The following is a 23973-nucleotide window of genomic DNA, read 5'->3' as shown; positions in this document are numbered from 1 at the left end:
TCCCCTTGGGGACATGGGTAAGATGGGATTCTGAGGGAAGAAGTCTGAGTCTCCTCCCAGGGGCCTGAGCTTCCCCTCTGGAACAAGAGATCCTTTCCATTAGAGAGGAGCTTGAGCTCCCCTCTTGGATATGAGGCTATCCCTCCCTCCCCACCCCCCACCCCCCACCCCCCAACCAGATAATCCTTTCTCATCTGTGAGAAGGATATGATGTCACCCTAGTGTAGCCTGAGGCCACCCCCCATTGGACAGAGGACCTGGATGCTTTTCACAATCATAAGAATTCCCTGTCTGAGCCAGCTCAGGCTAGGAAGTTCCCCTTTCTTTCTTTTTTTTTTTTTTTAATTTATTTATTTTAGTTGGAGGCTAATTACTTTACAATATTGTAGTGGTTTTTGCCATACATTGATATGAATCAGCCATGGGTTTACATGTGTTCCCCATCCTGAACCCCCCCCCCCCATGAAGTTCCCCTTACTTTCTATGAGAAGGTTGTCAGGTACTGTGGATATGAGGACTGAGAAAGAACTCCTATCCTCAAGAACTGGAAGGATGTGCTGAGTCTCCCTTATTCAGCTGTGCTTCTAATTTCCTGGATCAGAGAAATATTCTGAGTTTCCTGAACAGCTTTCAACAAGCTTTTTTCTTCCAGAGAGAGGGAAGGGGTTTGGGACATCCCCACTGCAGGGGATTCTCCACCCACATTCTTTCCCCCCTTGGCTCAGGTAAATCTTTCTATGATTCACAGGGGCCAAGGCCTTGTCTTGAGTTCCCATCTTTGTTCCCTTTTCATCCGTTACTACTTCTCCTGGCAGGATGAATCATCTGCCAGGGTCCGGACCAGGAGTTGTTTCTTCTCTCCCTGGTCGTGATAAAGTGTGCCTTTCTTTTTCCTTATTTTCCACAGAAATGAGTTTCAGGGACAGAGAGAAAGTCTCTCTGTCCATGTGCCACCATGGTGACTAGAAAGACACCTCCTTACATCCCCTTTGCCATCTCTTAGGCTAGGAGTTCTTCCTTTGTATTGTCCCCATAAGAACATGGAAGTAAAGCTGTGTGCTTGCATGATACCTTCCCTTCCCAGTGACAGAGGAGAGGTTTCATGTTCTCTTCACTTCTTGGGACAAAAGGTCAGAGAAGATGCTTCTTGCCTCACCTAGTTCAACTAGGGGATGAAAATAGGAGAGATTCTTCCTGCTGCCCTAGGCTTGATCCTGAACCATCATTGGGGCCATTTGTGACCTAGAGGGCCATTTAGACCCTTGGGAAAGGGGAGAGTCGTTGAGAAAGAGTCCACATGGTGACTCTGGTCCTTGTTGTGACTACCCAGACTTCCTGTCTGTCCTAGTGCTCTTACTGTATCTACTGCCTTTAGGAGCCCTTTTGACACCCCAGTGGTCCCAGTGCTAGGAAGGTGGTGGGGTCAGGGATTTCCTTTCCTAGGTATGGCTGCCTTGTCAGAGTCTCCCCTAGGAAAAGAATGACTTGAGAGGGTCCTGAGCTTGAGGACCCTACAGAGCATTTTGAGAAGGAGGCCTGTGTGCTGAGATGGTGCAAGAAGGTGGCTGCTGCTGCTAAGTCGCTTTAGTTGTGTCCGACTCTGTGTGACCCCATAGACAGCAGCCCACCAGGCTCCTCTGTCCACAGGATTCTCTAGGCAAGAATACTAGAGTGGGTTGCCATTGCCTTCTCCGAGGGAAGAAGGTGGACCTGGCACTGTAGCCGAGCTGCCAGGTTTTCCACTGTGGCTCTGCTGGGGCTTTTCTGGATGAACCAGAATTGTTCTGCCTGTGCTCCCTGAGCCACAGTTTTCTCATTGGTCAGGTAAAAGCTGGTGGGGCATTGTTTAACTTTCGGATTTCAGGGAGCTCACACCAAAGCCCTTTGGGTCTGGAGGTGACAGGGTATGGTAGGTGTCTTTAAAGGAAGAACTGGGTTCCTCCCCTGCTCCTCTGTTCCTCTCAACCATCCAAGCTTGGTGGTCAGGACAAACAGTCTGGTTAGTGTGAGGCTCAGGGTTGGCCTCACAGTGATTTTTGTAGCCAGCTAGCTTGGGGGTTGCCTGTTAGGAGGCCTGTTGGATGGTGTGGAGGTAGGGTTGTGTGTAGAAAAAGTTTAGGCTTTGGACCTGACGGGTCTGACTTCAAATCCCAGGACTCTTGCTTAGCTGCCAAAAGTACATCCATGCCCAGGGTTATTGACTGAATATCTGACCTGGCCCACCTTGGACCTTGGCTGATTCTTCTTCTGCAGTTTCACCAGGATCATCTGGGTTCTTCCTAGGAGCCTTTGCAACAACTTCATTTGGCACCTATGAACTTGCTGATTCCTCTGATCAGGAGGCAGAGTGGTATAGCAGCAAGTGGTTGGACTTGGCCTGAGGGTCTGGGTTTGAGTCCTGTTACCTTCTGCAGTTCCTTTTTCTGGGTCTCAGTTTCTCCATCTGTAAAATGGGTAGTGATGAGGAAAGAGGTGGTACTCATTGCTCTGTAATCTCTTTAATTCCTTGCTCCCTACTCCCCTCATCCATTGTGAAAGTTTTGAGTTGGGGCCCCTTGGCTTTTGGGGTATGCTATGAAGTTTTAAGCAGTTACCAGCTTCCCTCTGCCCAGCCAGTGCTGTAGGCCTTTGTGTGTGTGTGTGTTTTTAACAGCTTATTGAGACATCATTCACACATCACACAATTCACCAGTTTAAAGTGTACAATTCAGTGACTTTTAGTGTATTCACAGTTTTGCATCTGTCATCACAATCAGTCCCTTTTAGAACATTTTCTTCACCTCAGAAAGAAACCCTGCATCATCATCATCCCCTATCCCTTCATCCCTTTTCAGCCCCTGGCAACCACTCATTTACTTTTGTCTTGATTGATTGGTCTTTTCTGGACATTTCATATAAATGGAATCATACACCATGCAGTCCTTTGTGACTTCATTTCTTTCACTTAGCGTAATGGTTTCAAGGTTCATCCATGCTGTAGCATGCATCAGACTTCATTTAATTTTGTTGCAGAGTAATAGCATCTTCATTTTTTAAAACATATTTATTTTTATTTTTTGGCTGCACCTGGTCTTAGTTGTGTCATGTGGGATCTGGTTCCTTTGCCAGGGTTTGGACCTTGGCCACCTATATTGGGAGCGCAGTCTTAGCCACTGGACCACCAGGAAAGTCCCCTGTATCTTTGTTTTTTAATTATTCCCTTCCCCCCCCCCCCAGTGGCCTAGTAATAGGTTTGGAGCCTTGCTCTTTTCTGATTCCTCTGCCCTGGAGAGCTTCTGTTGGTCCTTAAAGAGCAGTGTGTTGTCTGTGTTTCTCACTGGATGGGTTGCCTATGTCTAGCCCATGGAGCAGAGCCAGTGTTCTGGGTATTTTGGGGGAGAGAGGGGTGGTCTTGGCACCAGACTTGCTGGGGCAGAGCTGTGTAATCCAGAATACTAAAAACCTCTTGGCTGTGGGCTCTTCCCAGACATCTGTCTGTCCATGAGCTACCACTGCTGCTGCCATCTCCCCCTGCCTCCTCCTCGTTTCACTGGCAACTCATTCATTGATAGACAGGGTCAGCGGCTTCCCAGGCTGGGAGGGGGGATTCCAGGCCCTTACAGCTTTAATTCTAACCCTTTCCATGGAGGCGGGATGCAACTGAGGTGGGTCCTGTGGGGTGGGAGCCATGCCATGCTGCCTCACAGTTCACACCAGGGAGTGCTACAAGGGTGTTGTATTTGTGTCCTGTGGCTTGTGTGACAAATTACCACAAACTTGGTGGTTTAAAACAGCAGAAATTTATTCTTTCTTTGTTCTGGATACCAGAAATCCAAAATCAGTTCCACTGGGTCAAAATCAAGGCATTGGCAGGGCCAGACTTCCTCCAGAGTCTCTAGGGGAGAATACAGTCCTTCCAGCTTCTGGTGGCTACTACCATTCCTTAGTTTTTGACTGCATCACTCTGACCTCTGCCTGTCTTCTCTGTGTATGGGTGGTCTCTCCTGGCTGTGTCAGATCCTCCTCTGCTGTCCTAAGGCCACTTGAAATTGCATTGCATTTAGGTCCTACCCTACTCCAAGATAATCTCCCCATCGCAAGATCCTTAACCACATTTGCAAAGACCCTTTTTCCTTGTAATATTTACAGGTTCCAGGGATTAGGGCCTGATATTTTTGGGTGGTCATTATTCAGGGATGTTCTTGTTTCCCTTCCAGGGCGAGGAAGGGAAGTCATTAAGTGCACTCATACTGAACAGTCTTGTAATATTTGAGTCTGTCCAGTATCCCTGTTATTGGGAGGCTTGTTAGCCCATTTTACAGATTGGAAAACTGTAGCTCAGATCAGTTAATCACTGGCTAATAATTGCTGGAGTTGGATTGGAACCTACGTCAGTTGGGTCCCACAGGCTGCTTCAACTTCTCTTGAACCTTTGAACCAGTAGGTTGCAGTTTTGTACCTCAGATGCTGTGGTGTCAGAGTGCTTTACCCAGCCCCATTTTGGAGGCTCAGAGATGTGGAGGGAGTTGCCCACAGGTTCAGCAGTGGGCTTGCAAGATTCAGGTTCTGGACTTCTTTATTTCAATATATTATTTCGGCCATGCCATGCCTCATGCAGGATCTTAGTTCCCTGACTAGGGATTGAACCCATGCTCCCTGTGGAGTCTTAACCACTGGACCACCAGTGAAATCCCAGGGTCTGGACTTGATTTTCTTAGGCCAGGGCATTGATGTAGCTTATGGCTGGTTCTGCTCCCACCTCTTACTCCCGCCAACCCTTCCTTCCTGGGCCATTTTCCTAAACAGCACCCAAGTTGGCACCTTCCTTGGAGGCTCCTGTCTAGCTGGGGAAAGGAAAAGACTGTGTTCTGAGCTCTTGGGACTCTAAGCTCTCTTTGAAGCCCAGGACCATGACCTCCCTGTTTTCTCCCCATAGCAGGAGAGAAGGGGTTTGAGCCAGAGCCTGCTCCAAAGGCTGCTGGTGCCAAAGGCAGTGGGTGACTAGTTGTCTGGCCTCCATATCCAGGCCCAGATGCCCGTCTGGCTGCCCCAGGACCAAAGCCTTGCTTGTGCGAGGGGAACACGCAGGCCTTCTCCACTTTTAAGGACAAATCAGGATTTTCCCAAATGGGCCGCCAGGTGTGTTTCCATGCTGTGATTCATGAAGCTTCTCTTGTTGCCTCTACACTAGGCTTTGCTGATGCCCAAATCCCAGTTCCTTTCTGCCTTTATAAAATGAAGATAATGCTTCCTGCCACCTGAGCTGTGGTAAGGACAGTTAAATGAGATTACTTTTTGCATCTGGCACCTGGCATGGCAGACATTTGGCTAATAGGAATTCATCTTGTTTTCCTGGCTCTGCCCTGCTTACTTGCCTAGTTCTCTGCAGGAGTTTAGCTCTGCTGAACTCATTGTTGGGTCTCTGGCATCCCTGGAATGACAAGTGATTACTAAGCATTTCTGGAGGTCTTGGTGTTTTACTTCTTTACTCAGGTGGCACCTCCTCTCAGATGCCAGCCTTAGCGACTGACCCAGGTCCCTTGCTCTGTTTCACAGCGACCGTGTGTTCACCTCTTTTAAAGCCCTGCTCACACTTGTGTGTGGACATTGCCTATTTCCCCACCCCCTAGCAGTTTATGAATTTATCACAGTTGAGACCAAATCTGATTCATTTTTCTGTCCTCATTGCCAGCCCAGGGTCTGACTTAGTAGCTGCCTGGTAAACCTTTGTTGGATGAGTAGGTAGGAGCACCTCTCGTGCTCTTTGACCCCCTTTTCCCCTCTCAATCTCTCCCCCCCCCATACTTGAAGTCAGGAAGTTGCTATGTGCCCTGCTTTTTTAGAACTTCTGTCCAATCTGGGATTGTAGTCATAATTGCAGTTTCTCTGCAGGTGCCATGGTGCTGGAAGATGGCTGACCTGCAGGGCAGGGATAGGGGAACTGGCTAGAGCAGGCTAGTCCAGTGTGACAGCCTCTGGGGAAGGAGGGACACCTGGACTGCTGGAATGTTGTACATAAACAAGAGTTTGTGCTGCCTGTGGAAGCCCATTAAGAGCTTCCAGGTGCCTTTGTCATCTCTGGAAAGCCAGCCACACCTTCCTGGAGTGTGGGCCCTGATGGTGGCGCTATAGGGTATTCTCTTGTCACCCCTCCTTCATCTCCTGTCTAGCCACTCACCTAGGAGTTTCTGAGGGCCTCTCAGTTGTACGTCACCTGTGTGTGTGCTGGTCTTGTCCCTTCTCTTCCTGGTGACCACCTCGTCAGTGCATGGTATGTTGTTTAGAAAACCTTTTCAGTTCCTGAAACTTCGCTAAGCCTCTTGACAGCTCTGTAAGGCAGCTCAGATATCCCCCATTTGATAGGAAACTGAAGTTTGGAGAGTTCAGGTAGATTACCTACCTCATGCAGCAAATGAGTGACAGAGCTGGGCTTGGACCCAGAGCTTTTATCCTCTAGACCTTGTGCTTCCTACTTTGCCAGGAATTTCTCTCATCTGAGATAGTTAAAAATGACCTGCAGAGAGGTGATCCTCTCTGTCTGATCAGCAGTAGCCCAGATCCTGTAAATCCCTGGGCTGGGTGGTGTGCCCAAGGAGCAGCCTTGAGATTTCTGGCCCCTGGGCCTGATGTGGGCTCAGGCTGACTTCTTCTGGTGACCAGCAGATGGCGTGAGGAGTCTAAGAAAGGTCTGCTGCTTCTGGTTGGTTTAGTGTTGAGATGAAAAATGTTATAAGTGACACGTGGACATTTTTTTAATAGACTTTATTTTTTTGAGCAATTATAGGTTCATAGCAGAACTGAGCGGAAGGTACAGGGAGTTCCCATATACCTCCTGACCCCACACATGCAGAACTTCCTCCAGTATCAGTGTCCCCCACTAAGTGGTACATTTGTTATAGTCATTGGACCTACATGGACACGTCATAATCGCCCAAAGTCTATAGATTGTCTTAGAGTTTGCTCTTAGTGTTGTACATTTTCTATGGGTTTGGATAATTGCATAATGACATGTAACCATCATTACAGTATGTAGCATAGTTTCACTGCCCTAAACATTCCATATGTTCCACCTATTCATTAAAACGTTTGAAAATACACATTTGTATGGGTTCACTTACCCCACACCTTTAGGGCCAACTGTACTTTGGAATTTAGAAATATTTCAGAATTTTAGGAAAGTCACTTGGATGTAAACTGTGTATTATGTAACACTTTCCATGGGGTCTATAGCAGCACCTCAAAGTCAAACACCTGGATGTTTCTGCATGGAAATGTTTGAATATCCGCTTTTAAGTGGAATAGATGGGTTCTTGTTAGCTCAGGTCAGATTGTGATGCTAAATGAGTTAGATAAAGGCTTGATTTTAAAAGCTTTTAGAATTTTGGATTACATATTGTATACCTCTTATAAATGAGATGGTGAAGTAGAATCACCTGTAATACCAACACTTAGGGATAACTCTTTGTGTAAAGTGTTCCCAACTTCGTATGCATGTGTGTTTGTATATATATGCATATATATATATGCTAAATGTCACAAGTGAGATTGTACTTTGCATATATTTTGCTTTATACAGTATACCTTGGAATTCTCTGGCTGTATGTGGGGCTCTGGATCTAGGCTCTTGCTAGTCTACTCCCTCCTCAATATCTCCCCTACCCTAAGTGGCTAGAGGGTCCCCAGGTGAATCTGCTCTAGGTCAAGTCAGGTTCTCCTCCCAGGCACTTGCTGGTTCTGGGCCTCTGGCTGCCTAGGGGAAGGCCCAAGATGAGATTCCCAGGATGGTCAGCAGGGGTTAGAATACAGATGAGGCTTCTGCTCTCAGGGCAGCTGAGGCCCCTCTGTGAGCAAGCCTTCTGCTTACACAGAGACTGATTCGCTAGAAGGGTCTCCTGCTTCACATGCGTGGAGTGGCCTAACAGGGCGGAGAACTGCACCTTGTCTGTTGTCCTCTCAGTCAATCATCTGGGTCCCTCAAGAGTTCAAGGACAGCGCCTTGGGGGTGAGGGTATGGGTCTTTCCTGTTGATGATCCCTATCTCTTCCCTCCAGCAGGAGCACTGGTTTGAAAAGGCCTTGCGAGATAAGAAGGGCTTCATCATCAAGCAGATGAAGGAGGATGGTGCCTGTCTCTTCCGGGCTGTAGGTGAGTCTCTGCCTTAGCCTTCGAGGGCCTAGGGCTGCCCCCGAACTATGTTGCAGTTGTCAGGAGTGACTTGTGTGACAGGGTTGGGGGCAGAGTTAGCTGGTCTTTTAGGGACTCCTGGCCTCAGCCTAAGTTAGTAGTTGTCCTCTAGCCTTCAGTCATGAGGCAGTGTGGTAGTGTGAAAGTAATAATAACAATAGTAATAGTGATGGAGAAAATAACATTACTTAGGAACAGATTGGAGAAGGAAATGGAAACCCATTTCAGTATTGCCTAGAGAATCCTGTGGACAGAGGAGCCTGGTGGGCTGCTGTCCATAGGGTCGCACGGAGTCGGACACGACTGAAGCGACTTAGCATGCATGCGTGCATTGGAGAAGGAAATGGCAACCCACTCAAGTATTCTTGCCTGGAGAATCCCAGGGACAGAGGAGCCTGGTGGGCTGCCGTCTATGGGGTCACACAGAGTTGGACACGACTGAAGCGACTTAGCAGCAGCAGCAGCAGGGACAAATTACTCTGTCAGTTGCTACAGGAAAACTTTTTAATTCTCCTCCAAGCTAGATAAGTGAAGGACCATTGCTTCCAGTTGTCAGATGAGAAAAGATGAGAAAAGCAGCTCAGAAATAGAGTGACTTACCTAGGGTCAGAGAGTACATAGTGCAGTCAGGAGGCAGAGTCTGGGTTAGGTTAGTGTGAGGCCTGTGCTCTTAACTGCAGCACACAGCAGTCACCTTAGGATCACAGAACATTTTTTTTTAAACTTACACAAAAGTAGAATAGTGAACCCTTGATATACCCATCACTCATCTTCAAAATAATTGTTAACATATTGCCAACCTTATTTCATCACTACCCCACCCACTCTTTCACTCTCCTGAAACAAGAATATTTTTAAAACAGAATCCCAACATGGATCATCTCATTCGTAAATATTTCTGTATGTTTCTCTGACAAATAAGGACTCTTTCTTTCTTTCTTTTTTAACATAACAAAAATGCCATTACATACTTAACAAAATTAATAATTCCTTAATACCATCTACTGTCCAATCTGAGCTAGATCTTTGAAGCTCCTCTGGCTCTGATCTGTGACTCAACAAGCAATTGTGAAGTTCTATGCTAGTGTCCAAGGGAAGCTGGGAGTGTGATCACTCCCTTTGGAGCTCTGATGTCTCCCAAGGAAACATCCCCTCTGATAAGAGCCTTGACCTGAGAGTCAGAAGCCCTTTATTCCAGTTCTCCCCCTGATTCATAACTCCCGTTTTCCCATATTTGAAATGGTGTTGATTCTGCAGTTCTTAGTGGTGCCTCAGAGTCACAAATGTTTGAGTGGGTGATAGAAAGTTAGGTGGGGTGAGTGGTTGTCTCCCTATTCTACCAAGCAGAAGAGGTTCAGGCAGTGGACTTTGATGGGCTGGGAAAATTCCAACTCCCTTATCCCTGTGGCTCAAGTCCGTGTTCTCCCAGGGGTGTTTCCCAGAGAAAGAGATAGGTTTGGGGGCATCTTGGACCAAAGGAATGCAAAGAAAAATAGGTGGGGACCCATTAGGTGTTGGGCCTGTGCCGAGACCTTAGTCTGAATGTGGGGTAAGCAGGGCTGCTGGTGGAGTGAGGGTCAGAGAATGCAGCTGGGCATCTGTGTCTTGGGTGTTACTTGAGGCGGGCCTTGGACCTAGTTAGGACCAGGCTTGGCAGTAACGCATGTAAGAAACAAAATTTAAGTGTGTGTCCATCTGGATTTTCTTTCCAAACACCTTCTGACCCTTCCCCCTCATTGAGACCTTCCAGTAAGGGGCCTAAGCTTACAGGAAGAGCTGACCATGACAGGTTGAAGGCCTTTCCCTATCAGCACTATGGCTACACATTTCCTCTGACTGGGCTGCACTTGGCTTTTCTTTGTAAAACCTCAGAAGCCCCATGGCCTCTCCCTGAGAAGTACATGACCCCTGGGTCTCTAGGCCTCATGTGGAGGTTTCCCTGGGGCAGAGTGCACAGGACATGTAACCCCGAAGGGGACTTTATCCTCACGCTTTCTGCTGCCCCTCTGCTTCCAGCCTCGCTGGGACAGGGACAGGTGGTAGTTGCTCTAGGCTCTGGTGAGAAAGGTGACAATTTCTAACTTCCTGTCACACATTGAACAGTAGAAGGACCACATAACTGAGGATTGGAGTTGGAACGAGGAGAGGCCACTCTTGTTCCTTGACCCTGACTGATTGCTCGGCATTCCACACGGTGCTTCAGGTTCACCTGCAAAATTGGGATCCTTATCCCATGAGACCAGGTGAGGAGCCTCCCATTGAGGCTCAGGAAGGGGAAGTTACATGCCAGGGTAAGTAGTGGCAGAACTGGCATGAGAACCCAGATGTGTCCAAAGGACACATTCTTTCTATGACCCTAGGAAAGCCCTAGCTTCTTAGGAGTCAACTGGCTGGGTGACTGTGGCTGTATTCCTTGATCTCTAGGGCCTTACTTCTTGCAGCTAGGAGCCTGTGGCCCTCTACTCTTAGGAATCCTGAGGCAGGTGGGTTTTTACCCTCTATTTTGCCTCTGAGGTCTGGGTGTCCCCATTGTGAACCAGTATCCCATTCTTGTGCCCAGTTCTCTCTCACACCACCTATTGGAGACTCGTGGGCATCAGCATAGGCTGGGGTGGAGTGAAAGTGGGAGCCTGGGTCCCAGAGGTACCCTGTGGTCCACCCTGCCCCTGCTGTGCTCAGATAACCTTCTCCTGGAAACGTGAGTCTGCATCTCTCTTCCCTCCCTCTCCGCATACGGCTTTGACTCAGCAAAACCCTCTGGCCCTGGCCTTTGCCTTTGTGGGCAGAGTGGTGGCCGTGTGTGCAGGTGTCTGCATGGGTTGTGGAGATGCAGCTGGGGCTGTGCATGTCTCGGTGATGGGGCCCAGAAACATTAGCGAGATCCACTGCTCAAGGCCTTTTAGTCTTAGAACATGGACTATCAGCATTGGAGGAATGTATCTTAGATCAGTTTGTTGTTTTATAAATGCGAAACAGGCCTCAAGAGAAGGTCAGGGTCTTATTATCTAGGTCACACAGCCAGTATTAGACATTCATGTTTGAGGTTGAAGCAGGCTAGAAGGAGAAGAATCCCACGGAGCACCATGTACACTGGCTACTGTTGACCTCTGCCCTGCCTCCTTCAGTTTTTCCATCTTTGCGGTGGGAATTCTTGAGTAGAGGAGCAGGCATCTGAGAGACCAGGCTATTGAGAGGGCTGAGTTTTGCTGGCTCCCCGACTGAGAGTGTGGTAGTTGGGGCCACCGGCCAGGTATGCACCGCAGCTACTCGACAGGCAGGTGAGACCTTTTTCTTGGTTCATCTCCTCGGTGGCGCCAGGGTTCCCACTGGGCCATGAGAGAAGCAGGGAACAGAGCAGGTCCCATCTCCTGCTACTGTTTTGTGTATACATGTTTGTGTGGTTTGTTTTTAGATTCCCTGCAGGCACCAGGCTTCCTTTTCTGTCCTCAGTGGAACTCGCTATGTCTCTTCTAGCAGGCAGGCAGGCAGGCAGCAGCCTGGTAAGGAGGAAGTTCCCAGGTGCATCTGAAACAAATGGTAGGGCCTTGTACTTAAATTCTTTAGATAGTCCAGGCTCTCCTGTCTTGCTCTTCCACATAATTTCTCAGCAAATAGTGACTACGTTTTGGTGGACCTTCCCCCAGGCAGCAGGGGAGGGAGGTTGAGACAAGTCTGTTAGAGCCATTGGCTCTTCCCCGCTCCTACCAACCCCTGGCAAAGGGTAGGAAGGAGGTGGGGGGGGTCTTCAGTTTGTACAGCCTTGCATCCTGTCCAGCCTTCAGTCTTTCCTGGTTGGTGGCAAGGGCATCTACTTTTTGAATGTGACAGTTCTCTGTAGTTGTGGTTGTTGTGTAGGTATTTGGTTTCAAGGAACATCTTTTACTGACTGTGTGCATGCACATGTGCATTTCTGTGCTGGTGTCTCTATATGCTCATTCTCTGACATACATAGGGTGTGGAGAGGGAATGTTCATGCTGACCTCTGTGGCCTTAGTGAGGGGTACAGGTCCTAATATCTGTAAACTCTGCCCACTTGCAGGCCCTTACTAGGTTCCAGCTGATTCCTGCTTGTGTTGGTGGGGAAACTGAGGCAGACAAGCCTGACCTAGGGAGTCAGCTAGCTAAGGTGACATCCGGATTGGTGTTGGTAATGTCTCCTGCGACATCCATGCTCGAAGTTACCAGTTACTCCTTGAAAGCCTGGCCTCTCCTTCAGCCTCCCCAATGTGTGGCCTTGGGCCAGCTGTGCCACATTTCTGTACCTTAGTATCCCTCCTGTGTAAAGTAGGGTTTTTTAGGGTAAGGATGGAATGAGCTGGGATGTGAAAAGACCTTGATGGAACCAATTGTAGTAATGTACTGAAGATTTCTGAGCCCTCTTTGGGTTGGGGACAGAGGTGAGGGAGTGGGGGACTCCCTTCCAACTGGACTCTGGGAGGGGAGAGCAGGTGCAGATTGCCCACAAGTGCAGTGTCAGCAAGAGGAGTAGTTTCAGTTTCTATCAAAACAAGTGCTCTGAATTCCCCTACCTCTGCAGGACCATTGGGCCCTTTTCCTCCACCTTGGCCCCCACAGGGAAGACCAGCTCAGTCCCTAGTTCCATGTGCCAGTCTCTAGGGAGGGAGGAGGGCTTTCTGAAGGACAGAGGTGGGGCTGGCAAATTCAGACAAGCATCTCCACAGTGAGGATTTCCTGTGTTCTTAGTCCTGCACTGGGTGTTTTTATGTCATCGAGAAGGTCCTTCTGCTCTCTTTCATTGGCAAGGTATTGTTGCTCTCTTTTCTTGGTTCAGAGATGCACATTTTCTTCCACATTGATGATCCCCAAACCTAGGGTATGTCTTATAACCAGTGAGGTGGGTTTCCCTCTCCCCAAAAGCTATGATTAAATATACCTCTTGGTGCATCTTAGAACTGAAGAGAGAAGGTGGTATTTTACATTTTATAGGTAAGTTGAGAAGGTCATCCTTTGCCCACACTTAAGGACCCATTTTGTGAGGCCTGTGTCACTGATTTGATATTAATTTGGTTGCTAAAGATTTGAACTATAGGCTCAAGGTAGGCTAGTGGACCTTTGGATTCAGCAAAGGTAGAGAACCAGTTCTGCCTGCATGAGGAGAGAGAACCTAGACTTTGAGTTTGGGACTTTCCTCTGGCTGATGAAGTGCAACAGAAATGAGGAAGGACTTCAGTGGTTCTGGTGAAATTCTAGCTGACTTGTGGGTGACTGGCTATCTGAAGGAGTCATTGTCCTCCCTATGACAAACAGAACCCCATCTCTTGAACATATAGGATGCCTTAGGTGTTTGGCAGACCATTCCCTGTAGTATTGACAATATCCCATGAGAGGAAAAGGAGTTATTTTCCCCACTTTATAGATGAGGACATTGCAGCCCAGAGAGGTTAAGGCCTTGTCCAGTGCCACACAGGAGGCAGAAGAGCCTTTTTGTCAAGCAGGGAGTCCATGGCAGGGAAATGGGAACTTCTTGGGAAGGTTCTCTCCCGATTCCCTTCCCGGTCCCATAGTCTCCCCTTTCCCCTGACTTCTTACATCTGGCATCTCGGTTGGGTAGATCCACCTCCCAGGACTGGAAATGCCTGTTGACGCTTTCCTGGGAGCATCTCAGCCACCTTCATGAGCCTGGCAGACCAACCCCTATTTAACCCCTTCACTCCCATCTCAGTTCTTGTTTACTGCAGCTGCCAACAGCACTGCCTCTTCAGCACCCCAGGTTTAGTCTACGGAAATAGCTCCTCAAGCAGCTCCGGCAGCCACAGCGGGTTTGTGGTTCTGGCTTCTAAGAAAGGCAGTGGCAGGGGCCCCCCAGCCTGTGCGCAGGGCATGTGACTTGCTGGAAGTGCTGCAGAGGGGGAGGGGGGGTGAGGGAGAGTGTGGCCGCAGAACCCACATCCTTGTTTACATCTGTAAAGGGGCTACCCCTTCCCACCTCACAACCCCCACTCCCCATCAGCCTCCGGTCTGTGCACCTCCAGGAGGACATGAGACAGGCATGGGCCCCGTTTTCTATCTCAGAGCTGCCTTTTCCTCTTTATCTCACAGAACCCTTCAGGGAGGGGGAAGGGGGGAGGGCAGCAAAGGCCTTCTTCTGGCGGTTCTTCGCAGTGGTAGACTGGCTGTCATGGAAGAACTCTGCGGTGTTCACTGCGGGACCTGCCCCTGCCTGTGTCGCAGGGAGATCCCATCAGAGCAACAGTCCTCTGGGGAGACAAAGGGACATTCCCTCTTCGTCTTAGCCAATGGACATCAGGTGTGCTTCATCTTCAAGCCCACTTTAATTTCTCACGGAGAAGGCTCCCTGACTCCCCTAGCCTCCCCAGTCCACTCAGCAAACTTGCATTTCTTGCACGGCACCAGGCTCTGAGCCTGGGGGTGGACTTGTATGTGAACTGCCCTCTGCCCTCAGTGGGAGCCCAATGTGATCAGGCAGATGAAGTCTGTATGCATCTTTGATAAATCTGGTGATGGGATGCCTTGGAGGAGTGGGAAACTGTTTAAGAGTGCATTGGTGTTTGACGAGTAGGCAGCCAAATAGGATGGAAAGAACATCTTGAAAAGAGGGAACAGCATGTGTGAACATCTTCAGTTGAGGCAGAGGGAGCCTAGTTCTTATTGTGACCAAAGCCCTATGATGCCTGGACCTTAATTAAGTTAGGTGCATATGTATCTTATCTCTCGTACAGGCCACATGCTTCTTGTGGATAGGGGCAGAATTTTACTCACTTCTGTCACCTTCATAGTACCCCACATTCAGGCCCCACTACGGGAAAGGGCCTCCTCAGTGACCGCTCTGTCCCAAGACTAGGGCTAGTTGCTTCACACCCATTATCTCATTAATCCCACAAGAGGCTTGCCAGGAAGTTACCCAGCTTGATCCCATTTTACACGTGAGGCATATGAAGCTCAGACCCCTCGGGTCATTTTGTTTACCTAGTACCTAACAGAACTGGGCTTAGAGCCCAGTTATTTTCCCTTCCCTTTCCCTCTTTTTTCACCTTATAAAGGCCATAATGACTCCTGAGAGTCAGGAAACTGAATTCTATAGTTGAATCTGTCATGGACTGACTTCTGGGTGACCTTGGTCAAATCACAAACTCCCCGAGCCTCAGTGTCCTCATGTGAAGAGCGAAGGGTGGTGTATGTGGAATCAGTGGTGCTTAAGGCTGTTTATCTACACAAGGTGCCTGTGGTTCTGTCCCTCTTACCTGTACTCTTGTTCTTAAAGACTGTCCTTGCCTGCCTCTTCTTTCATGACCATGTTCCAGCCCACAAGGCCAAGAACTCTCTATTCCTTAGGGTAGGTAAGGGAGTTTCCCTGGCCCCGAGCCCTTCACCCCCAAGGATGTTCTGATTCAGAACTCTTCTTTGGCGGCAGCTCTGACTCCAGCCTCTCCTTCTGTCCCCACAGCTGACCAGGTATATGGAGATCAGGACATGCATGAGGTTGTTCGAAAGCACTGCATGGACTATCTGGTGAGACCTTGCAGAGACCTTGGGGTGGGGGCAGAATGGGAGGATCTCTTCTCCACATAGACATTGATCCTCTGATCTTTGCTGCAGATGAAGAATGCTGACTACTTCTCCAACTATGTCACAGAGGACTTTACCACCTACATCAACCGGAAGCGGAAAAACAACTGCCATGGCAACCACATTGAGATGCAGGCCATGGCAGAGATGTACAACCGGCCTGTGGAGGTGTACCAGTACAGCACAGGTACCTCTGTGGTGGGTAGGTGAGCAGTTGATCACTCCTGGTCTGAGCCTGTTCCACCCAGCTCACTGTGAATCCTCTCTTCTCTTTCTCTGCAGAACCCATCAATACATTCCATGGGATCCATCAAAATGAGGATGAACCCATTCGTGTCAGCTACCATAGGAATATCCACTACAATTCAGTGGTGAATCCTAACAAGGCCACCATTGGTGTGGGACTGGGCCTGCCATCATTCAAACCGGGGGTAAGCAGGTCCCCGTGCCTAGAATGGATACTGGGGATAGACCAGAAGACCAGAAATCTCATGTTGAGGCCTCATTTTTTCCCCTTGCCCACAAAAATGTCCTGTTAACCTCTCTGAGTCACCCCTAAGGTCTCACCTCTGAAATTAGGAAGTTATCCAAGGTGATCCCTCAGGGCTCATTTTGTGGTCTCAGTTTGCCTGTCTGAGCTAGTTCACCTATCTCTTGTGCCTGTTGAGAGTTGGCATTTTGAGATATGGAGTCAAACTTGGGAACTGTGAACCAGGGCTCAGTCTAGGTGTCTTGGTACCCACATGGATCCTCCTCCAAACCTCAGCACATACAGACAGCTGTGGTCACAGAGATTTGGAGTGTAGGCCTGACCCCACCACTTGCTGGCCTTGGTATCTAAGTCAGGTTGTACAAGTGATTTGACTGGCAGCTAGGGTGATAGAGAAAGTACCTAACACTGGGCCTGGTACCTATTAGGTGCTCAGGAAAGGGCAGTAGTAGATTTTCTCAGCACACACTGACAGATTTTCATTCTCTGTCTCAAACAGTTGTCTGTTGGGGATTTTGCTATCTCCTATTGAGGTTTCACTTCCTACAAAAGTACTCCTGCCTCATTTTAGGAAACACACCCTAACACCAACACACCCTCCAACATAGAGGTTTTTTGATGTGGACCATTTTTAAAATTTTTATTGAATTTGTTACAATATTGCTTCTGTTTTATGTTTTGGTTTTTTTGGCTGATAGGCATGTGAGATCTTAGCTCCCCAACCAGGGATCAAACCTGTACCCCGTGCATTAGAAGGTGAAGCCTTAACCACTGGACCACCAGAAGTCCCCATAGAGGTTTTTTGGTTTTGTTTTTTTAAATAAACCTTTAATCTCAGAACAGTTTTAGATTTACGTAATTATTGTGATTAGAGAATTCCTATATACTCCACTGTGATTAACATATTAGCATAGTATGTTTGTCACAATTAATGAACCAATATTGATATATTAACTAAAGACCATACTTTCTTCAAATTACCTCAGTTTTGGGCTTCCCAGGTGGCTCAGTGGTAAAGAATCCGCCTGTCAATGCAGGATACACAGGTTTGATCCCTGGGTGCGGAAGATGCCCTGGAGAAGGAAATGGCAACCCATTCCAGTATACTTGCCTGGGAAATTCCGTGCACAGAGGAGCCTGGAGGGCTACAGTCCATGGGGTCGCAAAAGAGTTGGACAGGACAGAGTGACCAAACAACAACAATAAATGATGATACCTTCAGAAAGGGATAAAACAAAAACAAATTACCTCAGTTTTTCCGCAGTGATCTTATCTGTTCCAGGATCCCATCCAGGATACTGTATTACATTTAGTTGTCATGTCTCCTTTGGCTCCTCCTGGCTGTGACAGTTTCTCTGAATTTGTTTGTTTTTGATCTGTTTATAGACTCTATGACCTTTTCTAGAATGTCATATAATTGGAATCATACAATATATAGTTTTTTCAATGGCTTCTTTTAGGTAACACTGTGCATTTAAGAGTCATTCCTGACTTTGAGTGGTTTGATCACTTGTGTCTTTTCTTTTTCCTTTTGTTAAAACTGAGTGTCCTAGGTTTTTTTTAATAGATTTAATTATTTAGAATAGTTTTAGATTTACAGAAAAATTAAGAAGATAGTGCAGAGTTCCCACATACCCTCCTCCCTTTTGCACAATTTCCCTATTATTCACACATGTCAGATGACTGTAATACATTTGTTATATGAACCAGTACTGATACATTGTTATTAACTAAAAGTCATCATATCTCTTTACGCTCCTTTGTCTTTGATGGTTTCTCACATTTTCATGTTTTTGGTGACCTTGGCGTTTTGAAGAGTACTAGTCATGTATATTGTAGGATGTTTCTCTTTTGGAATTTGTCTGATGTATTTCTCATTAGACTTGAGGTGTTGTGGGTTTTAGAGAGGGGGATCACAGTGGTAAAGTGCCATTCTTATCACATCATATCAACAGTATGTACCGTGAACATGATTTGTAACTGTTGATGTTAACCTTGATCATCTGGCAGAAGTAGTTTTATCAAGTTTTCTCCACTGTAAAATTACTCTTTCCCTACCCCCACTCCCTTTTCCATGTTGTACTGTGTGGAAGGAAGTCATTTATAGTCCAAACTTAAGAAGTAGGGATTAGGGGGACTTCCCTAGTGGTCAGTGGCTAAGACTCCACCTTCCCAATGTAGGGGGCCCATGTTTGATCCCTTCTCAGGGAACTAGATCCCACATGGTGCAACTAAAAAACCCAATGCAGCAAAATAAATAGATAAATATTTAAAAAGAAGTAGGGATTAGGGAATTTCCTGGCGGACTAATCATTAGGACTCCACACTTTCACTGCCAAAGGCCTGGGTTATATTCCTGCAGTGCAGTGAAAAAAATAAAAGGTGAGGGTTATATTCCATCTCATTGAGGGCAGAGTATCTACATAAATTATTTGAAATTCTTCTGCAAGGGAGATTTATCTCATTCTCCATTTATTCATTTAGTCATTTATTTATATCATTGTGGATGATGGATATTTATTTAATACTTTTACCAAAAAGTGAAGTCGCTCGGTCGTGTCTGACTCTTTGCAACCCCATGGACTGTAGGCCTACCAGGCTCCTCTGTCTATGGGATTTTCCAGGCAAGAATACTGGAGTGAGTTGCCATTTCCTTCTCTAGGAGATTGTCCTGACCCAGGAATCGAACCCAGGTCTCCCACATTGTAGGCAGACGTTTTACCGTCTGAGACACCAGGGAAGTCCAATACTTTTACACTGTGGCTTATAATCCAGTACTATTTTTATTTTGATGCCCAAGTTTTTCCAGTTTTGGCTATTGGGAACTCTTTTAGTTGGTTCCTGCATCTCTTTGAAATATCCCCATCATTGTGGTAGTGTTTGTGAGAGGGTGTTTTTTGGCTCGTTTTCATTTTTATTTTATTCTTCATTTTCATTTTTATTTTGAATACTTAACTTTCTGGCACTACAAGGTGCTAGAGGCTCATCTTGTATATTTCTTGCCCCATTTCTAGAACCAGCCATTTCTCCAAGGAGCCTTAGTTCCTTTTATTGGAGAATGTTATATTAGAAACCAAGATCTGGGTGCTGAGTGTGCTCTTTGCTATTGGGGTATCCTTGCTTTAGGCCCTTTCAGGTGATAGAGCAAGGAAGTATATGTATATACTAACCTGTGTGTATACGCATGTCTAGAAATATTTCTGTATGTAACCATCTGTATCTGTATGACACTATGGTTCTTACCGATACCTTTAACTGAGGGGCAGCTTGTTTTAATTTGCAATTCCTAATGACAAATGATGTTGAGCATCTTTTCATGTGCTTATTTGCTGTCTATCTTCTTTGATGAAGTTGTGTGTCTATATTTTTTGCCCATTTTTAATTGGCTTATTCTAACAGCATTTTGCCTTCTTTTTGGACTGTTATCCATGGGTAAAAAAATATATTTTACACCATTACTTAGTGTACACACACATTGGTGTATGGTGTGTATATGTGCATTAAAATAAGTTTTCACTGAATGAAATTCACTTTTATTTCATGGGATATGCACTGATACTTTTCATTGTTCCTTTTTAAAAAATCTGTTATGTCTCACAGTCTGACACTCTCATACAGTGTTCCACAACTCATAGTATCCCACACCATGCTGACACTGTCCTCTGGTCTGCTTAAATGCCCCAGTACTCAAATCTACCCAGTGCACACAGGACTAACTCCTTAGGTGATCTTTTCTCCTTGTTCCATCTGGGCATAGGTGAAGAAGGCCTCAACAACTAACTGAGTCATCAGTCGGTGAGGTGTCTTTAAATTCTAGCCCTGGCTGGAGGGCCCCTGACTGCCCCAGACTTAGTACATCAGTTGAGGTGTCTTGGGGGTGGCAGCAAGACTTCTGAATATAGGAATTCAAAATGACAAGTCCCCCAACCCAAGCCTGCCTTCCCCCAGTCCCTGATGAATAGGCAGCCTGCCCAGGGAGGTGCTTAGAGTATTTGCCTTCCTGCCTCTCTTCTGAGCCTGTGAGCCCACCTCCCTGAGCCAATTCTGGCTCTTGGCCAGAGTTCAGAGTGTCCCCTCACATCCCTGTTTCTCTCCCACTCCTTGCAGTTTGCAGAGCAGTCCCTGATGAAGAATGCCATAAAAACATCAGAGGAATCATGGATTGAACAGCAGATGCTGGAAGACAAGAAGCGGGCCACAGATTGGGAGGCCACAAATGAGGCCATTGAGGAGCAGGTAGCTCGGGAATCTTACTTGCAGTGGCTGCGGGATCAAGAGAAACAGGCTCGCCAAGTCCGTGGCCCCAGCCAGGTGGGTCCTGGGGTCTGTCACTAGCCTGGCTAAGAACCTGTTACTTCCCATGTTCTGTCCCCAAACAAGCTGATACAAACTAAGCGATTCTGACATGTGGGAGAGAAGGAAGCTCCTAGCCTTTTCTGTACCTCATCTTGGCCTTAGTCTTGGCATTGTGCCTTAGAACTCTCAACACCTGTGCAGAACAAGCTCTTTTTTTTTTTTTAAGGAGTGAGGGAGGGCAGCCACTGGTGGTGAAATGCCAGATTCACGGAGTTTCAGAGGGACAAGCTTTTGCTGAATGTTCTTGTGTGCCAGACTCTGTGCTGAGGATGTAAAATCAGGTCCCGCACGATCCACCCTCAGTGATCCTGTCTTTTGAGGGGGAGAAACTTGCATCAGTGGAGCCCTTGACTCTGACTGGAAGACCAGTAGAGGTGGGGGATCTGGTCAGTCTTCACACAGAAAGGTTGAATTTTTAGGGCAGGGAATGAGGCAGGGCAGCCAGGCATTTGAGGAGTCACAAGGAGTTTATAGAGGGATTAATAGATGTTGGCAAGAGCTGACTCATTCGTTGAACAAGTATTTATTGCAGGTCTGTGCCAGGCACTGTTTTTAGTGTATAGGAGTACATTGGTGAGCTGGGCAGTCCCAGGTCTGTCTTGTGGTGCTTCCATTTATGCAGAGTGGAACGAAATAAACATAATGAATAAATCAGTTGAGAGGTGGTATGGATGAAAGATGTAGAGCAGGGTAAAGGGGATGAATAGGACTGAGTGGGTCTGGGAGTTCACAGTATTAAATAGCATGGTCAGAGTTGGCCTCAGACCAGGTGAGATTTGAACAAAAGCAGAGGTGAGGGAATTACGTGCCTATACCAGGAAAGACAGAGGACCAGCTAGAGCAAATACCCTGAGGTAAGTGCACACCTGGTGTTATTTGGAAGCAGCCTGGAGGCCAGTGTGGCAGAACAGAATGTAGTAGTAGATGGAGTCAGAAAGGTGGGGGAGCCATATTGGAAGGGGCTTGTGACCTTCCAGTGTGGCCTGTGGTGAGGACTTTGGCTTTTCTTCTGAGTGAAGTGAGAACGATGAGAGGGTTATGAGCAGGAAAAGAGTGGGAACTTAGAACAGGATCAACACACAAGGGCTCAGGGCCAGGGCAATGGGATGACCCAGAGGGATGGGATGGGGAGGGAGGTGGGTGGGGGGTCCAGGAAGGGGAACACATGTAAACCCATGGCTGATTCATGTCAATGTATGGCAAAAACTATTACAATATTGTAAAGTAATTAGCCCCCAACTAAAATAAATAAATTTATATATAAAAAAAAAAGAACAGGATCCTTCTGACTGCTGAGTGTAAAATGGAGTCAAAGGGGCAAAGGTGGAAGCAGGAGACCGCCAAGAAGAAGATGACTATAGTAGTCCTGATGATTGATGGTGGTACTGGCAAGGGAGGCAGTCAGAAGGGGATAGATTCTGGATCTATTTTTAAGGTGGGGTAACAGGTTTCCTGTCAGACTGGCTGTAAAGGTGTGAGAGGGGCTTTAAAGTGCTTACCTTGATCCTGTCGTCCATTATGTGACCAAGAATGTTGGTGGCCTATATAGAAGCTATTTCATAGCCAGGATTCTGGGAGGGAGTGAGCCCTTCGGGAATGGGGCAGAGGACGGTTGTGACTGCTATTGGTCTTTACCACCACCTTCCTCACCGCAGCCCCGGAAAGCCAGCGCTACATGCAGCTCTGCCACAGCAGCAGCCTCCAGTGGTCTTGAGGAGTGGACCAGCCGGTCCCCAAGGCAGCGGAGTTCAGCCTCGTCACCAGAGCACCCTGAGCTGCATGCTGAGCTGGGCATCAAGCCCCCTTCCCCAGGCACTGTCTTAGCTCTTGCCAAACCTCCTTCACCCTGTGCACCAGGTCAGTGACTTGCTGATAGGGAGCATGCGGGGGTCAGGAAGTCCTGCCTAGACCCTGAGCCCTGCCTTTGACTGTCTGTCTGCCCCAGGTACAAGCAGCCAGTTCGCGACAGGGGCCGACCGGGCTACTTCCCCTCTCGTGTCCCTCTACCCTGCTCTGGAGTGCCGGGCCCTCATTCAGCAGATGTCCCCCTCCGCCTTTGGTAAGCCTCTTCTGTCTAGGGTCTAGGGGCCAGCTGGGAGTTGGGGAGAGATGGAAGAAACAGCTAGTCCTGAAAAGGGGGCTTCTGGAGCCTCTGGACATCTCCTCAGGAAAAGAGAGTTTTTCAGGCCCAAGAGTCTGTCCCAGAGGGGATCTGAGTGGGGTTTTATAGGCTCAGAGGAGACTTCTCCTTAGAGAAAAAAGTGGTAGGGGCCTGAACGGGATCTCTCCAGAGCTAAGAATCAGCAAAGGGCAAGGAGAAAGCAGGCTTAAAGTGCTGTGTCATTCTTTTCCCCTTCCTCTTGCCCAGCAGGTCTGAATGACTGGGATGATGATGAGATCCTAGCCTCGGTGCTGGCAGTGTCCCAACAGGAATACCTAGACAGTATGAAGAAAAACAAAGTGCACAGAGACCCACCCCCAGACAAGAGTTGATGGAGACCCAGAGACTGGAGACCATTTCCCAATCCCCACCACTCCTGCCCTCCGGTGCCACCCCACCTTCTTTGGCTTTCTTCCCTCTTGCCTTCTTCCATCTCTCCGCTTCTTTTGCTCCTCCCCACTTCCCTCTGGCTGGCCCACCCCTGCACACCCTCTCATCGCTGCCACCACCACCATCATCTGTCTCTTCGCCAGCTGATGTGCCCTGTTTCCCCCTGCGCAGCACCATCCCTGCATTTCACAGGGGACTTGGGCAAGGGTGCTGAAGGTAGGCGAGGGGCACACAGAGACAAACCAACTGGCAGCCAGGCAGCCCCCGAGGAGAGACACTGAGACAGCAAAGATCCTTCCAAGATCAGAAACTTGTCACCCTACCTTCACAAATGATACCAGGGAGGTGGGAGGAAGAAGTGGGAAAAAATCCCCTTCCCAGTACCCTTAAAATGTCTGAGCCTTCAATGTTTTTTCTTTATTAAAATATACTTTTATCTTATGAAATTAATCAGTGATGTAGACAACAGCATTGGCTCTATGAAGGTGACATCTCTCTGGTTTGGAGGCAGGCAGGCCACGGGGCACAAAGATGTGGTTGATGTACCTGGCCTCCAGCTCTGTGGAGATGGGCAGGGTCTAGAGTATGAGCCAGGGTGGGGTGGGAGGGCAAGAGGGGGCAGGTGTCAAGTGGGCTTTGGACAATGAGACTCTGACCTCGCTGCATTCCTTATGCTTCCACCACCACCACCAGTCTTTTTGGAATCTCAGGGTGGGGGGCACCTTTGAGGATCATGGCCGCCGCCCAGAATTTGAGTGTGGGGGGTGGGAGCAGCCTCAGCAGATGGGGCACCCATGCCTTGCAGGTGTCAACAAGATCCACCATCTGTAATGTCCTTGGCACAATAAAACCAAATGTCAGTTTC

The 23973-nt window shown here is 47.8% G+C and overlaps 1 protein-coding gene across 18 annotated transcripts in view; it reads left to right on the top strand.

Moving 5' to 3' along the window:
- Nucleotides 1-23973, top strand: part of OTUD5 (OTU deubiquitinase 5) — a 26216-nt gene extending 2243 nt beyond the window's left edge. For 3 of the 18 annotated variants that reach the window (XM_081564808.1, XM_081564810.1, XM_081564802.1), the window contains 8 exons: nucleotides 8031-8124; nucleotides 15590-15654; nucleotides 15742-15898; nucleotides 15994-16142; nucleotides 20309-20512; nucleotides 22213-22414; nucleotides 22503-22616; nucleotides 22929-23973. In XM_081564808.1, the coding sequence (XP_081420934.1) occupies nucleotides 8031-8124; nucleotides 15590-15654; nucleotides 15742-15898; nucleotides 15994-16142; nucleotides 20309-20512; nucleotides 22213-22414; nucleotides 22503-22616; nucleotides 22929-23050 (1107 nt within the window). In that variant the 3' untranslated portion in view covers nucleotides 23051-23973. Of the gene's footprint in view, nucleotides 1-8030; nucleotides 8125-15589; nucleotides 15655-15741; nucleotides 15914-15993; nucleotides 16143-20308; nucleotides 20513-22212; nucleotides 22419-22502; nucleotides 22617-22925 lie in introns of all 18 variants that reach the window. The other 15 variants (XM_081564812.1, XM_081564804.1, XM_081564811.1 and 12 more) reach the window with 9 other exon arrangements.

Source organism: Giraffa tippelskirchi, chromosome X (assembly GCF_054371585.1).
Source record: "Giraffa tippelskirchi isolate mGirTip1 chromosome X, T2T-mGirTip1v1.2.pri, whole genome shotgun sequence".
Taxonomy (NCBI): Eukaryota; Metazoa; Chordata; class Mammalia; order Artiodactyla; family Giraffidae; genus Giraffa; species Giraffa tippelskirchi.
Note: the sequence above shows the minus strand (reverse complement) of the source record. Positions and strands in the feature narration are given on the sequence as shown.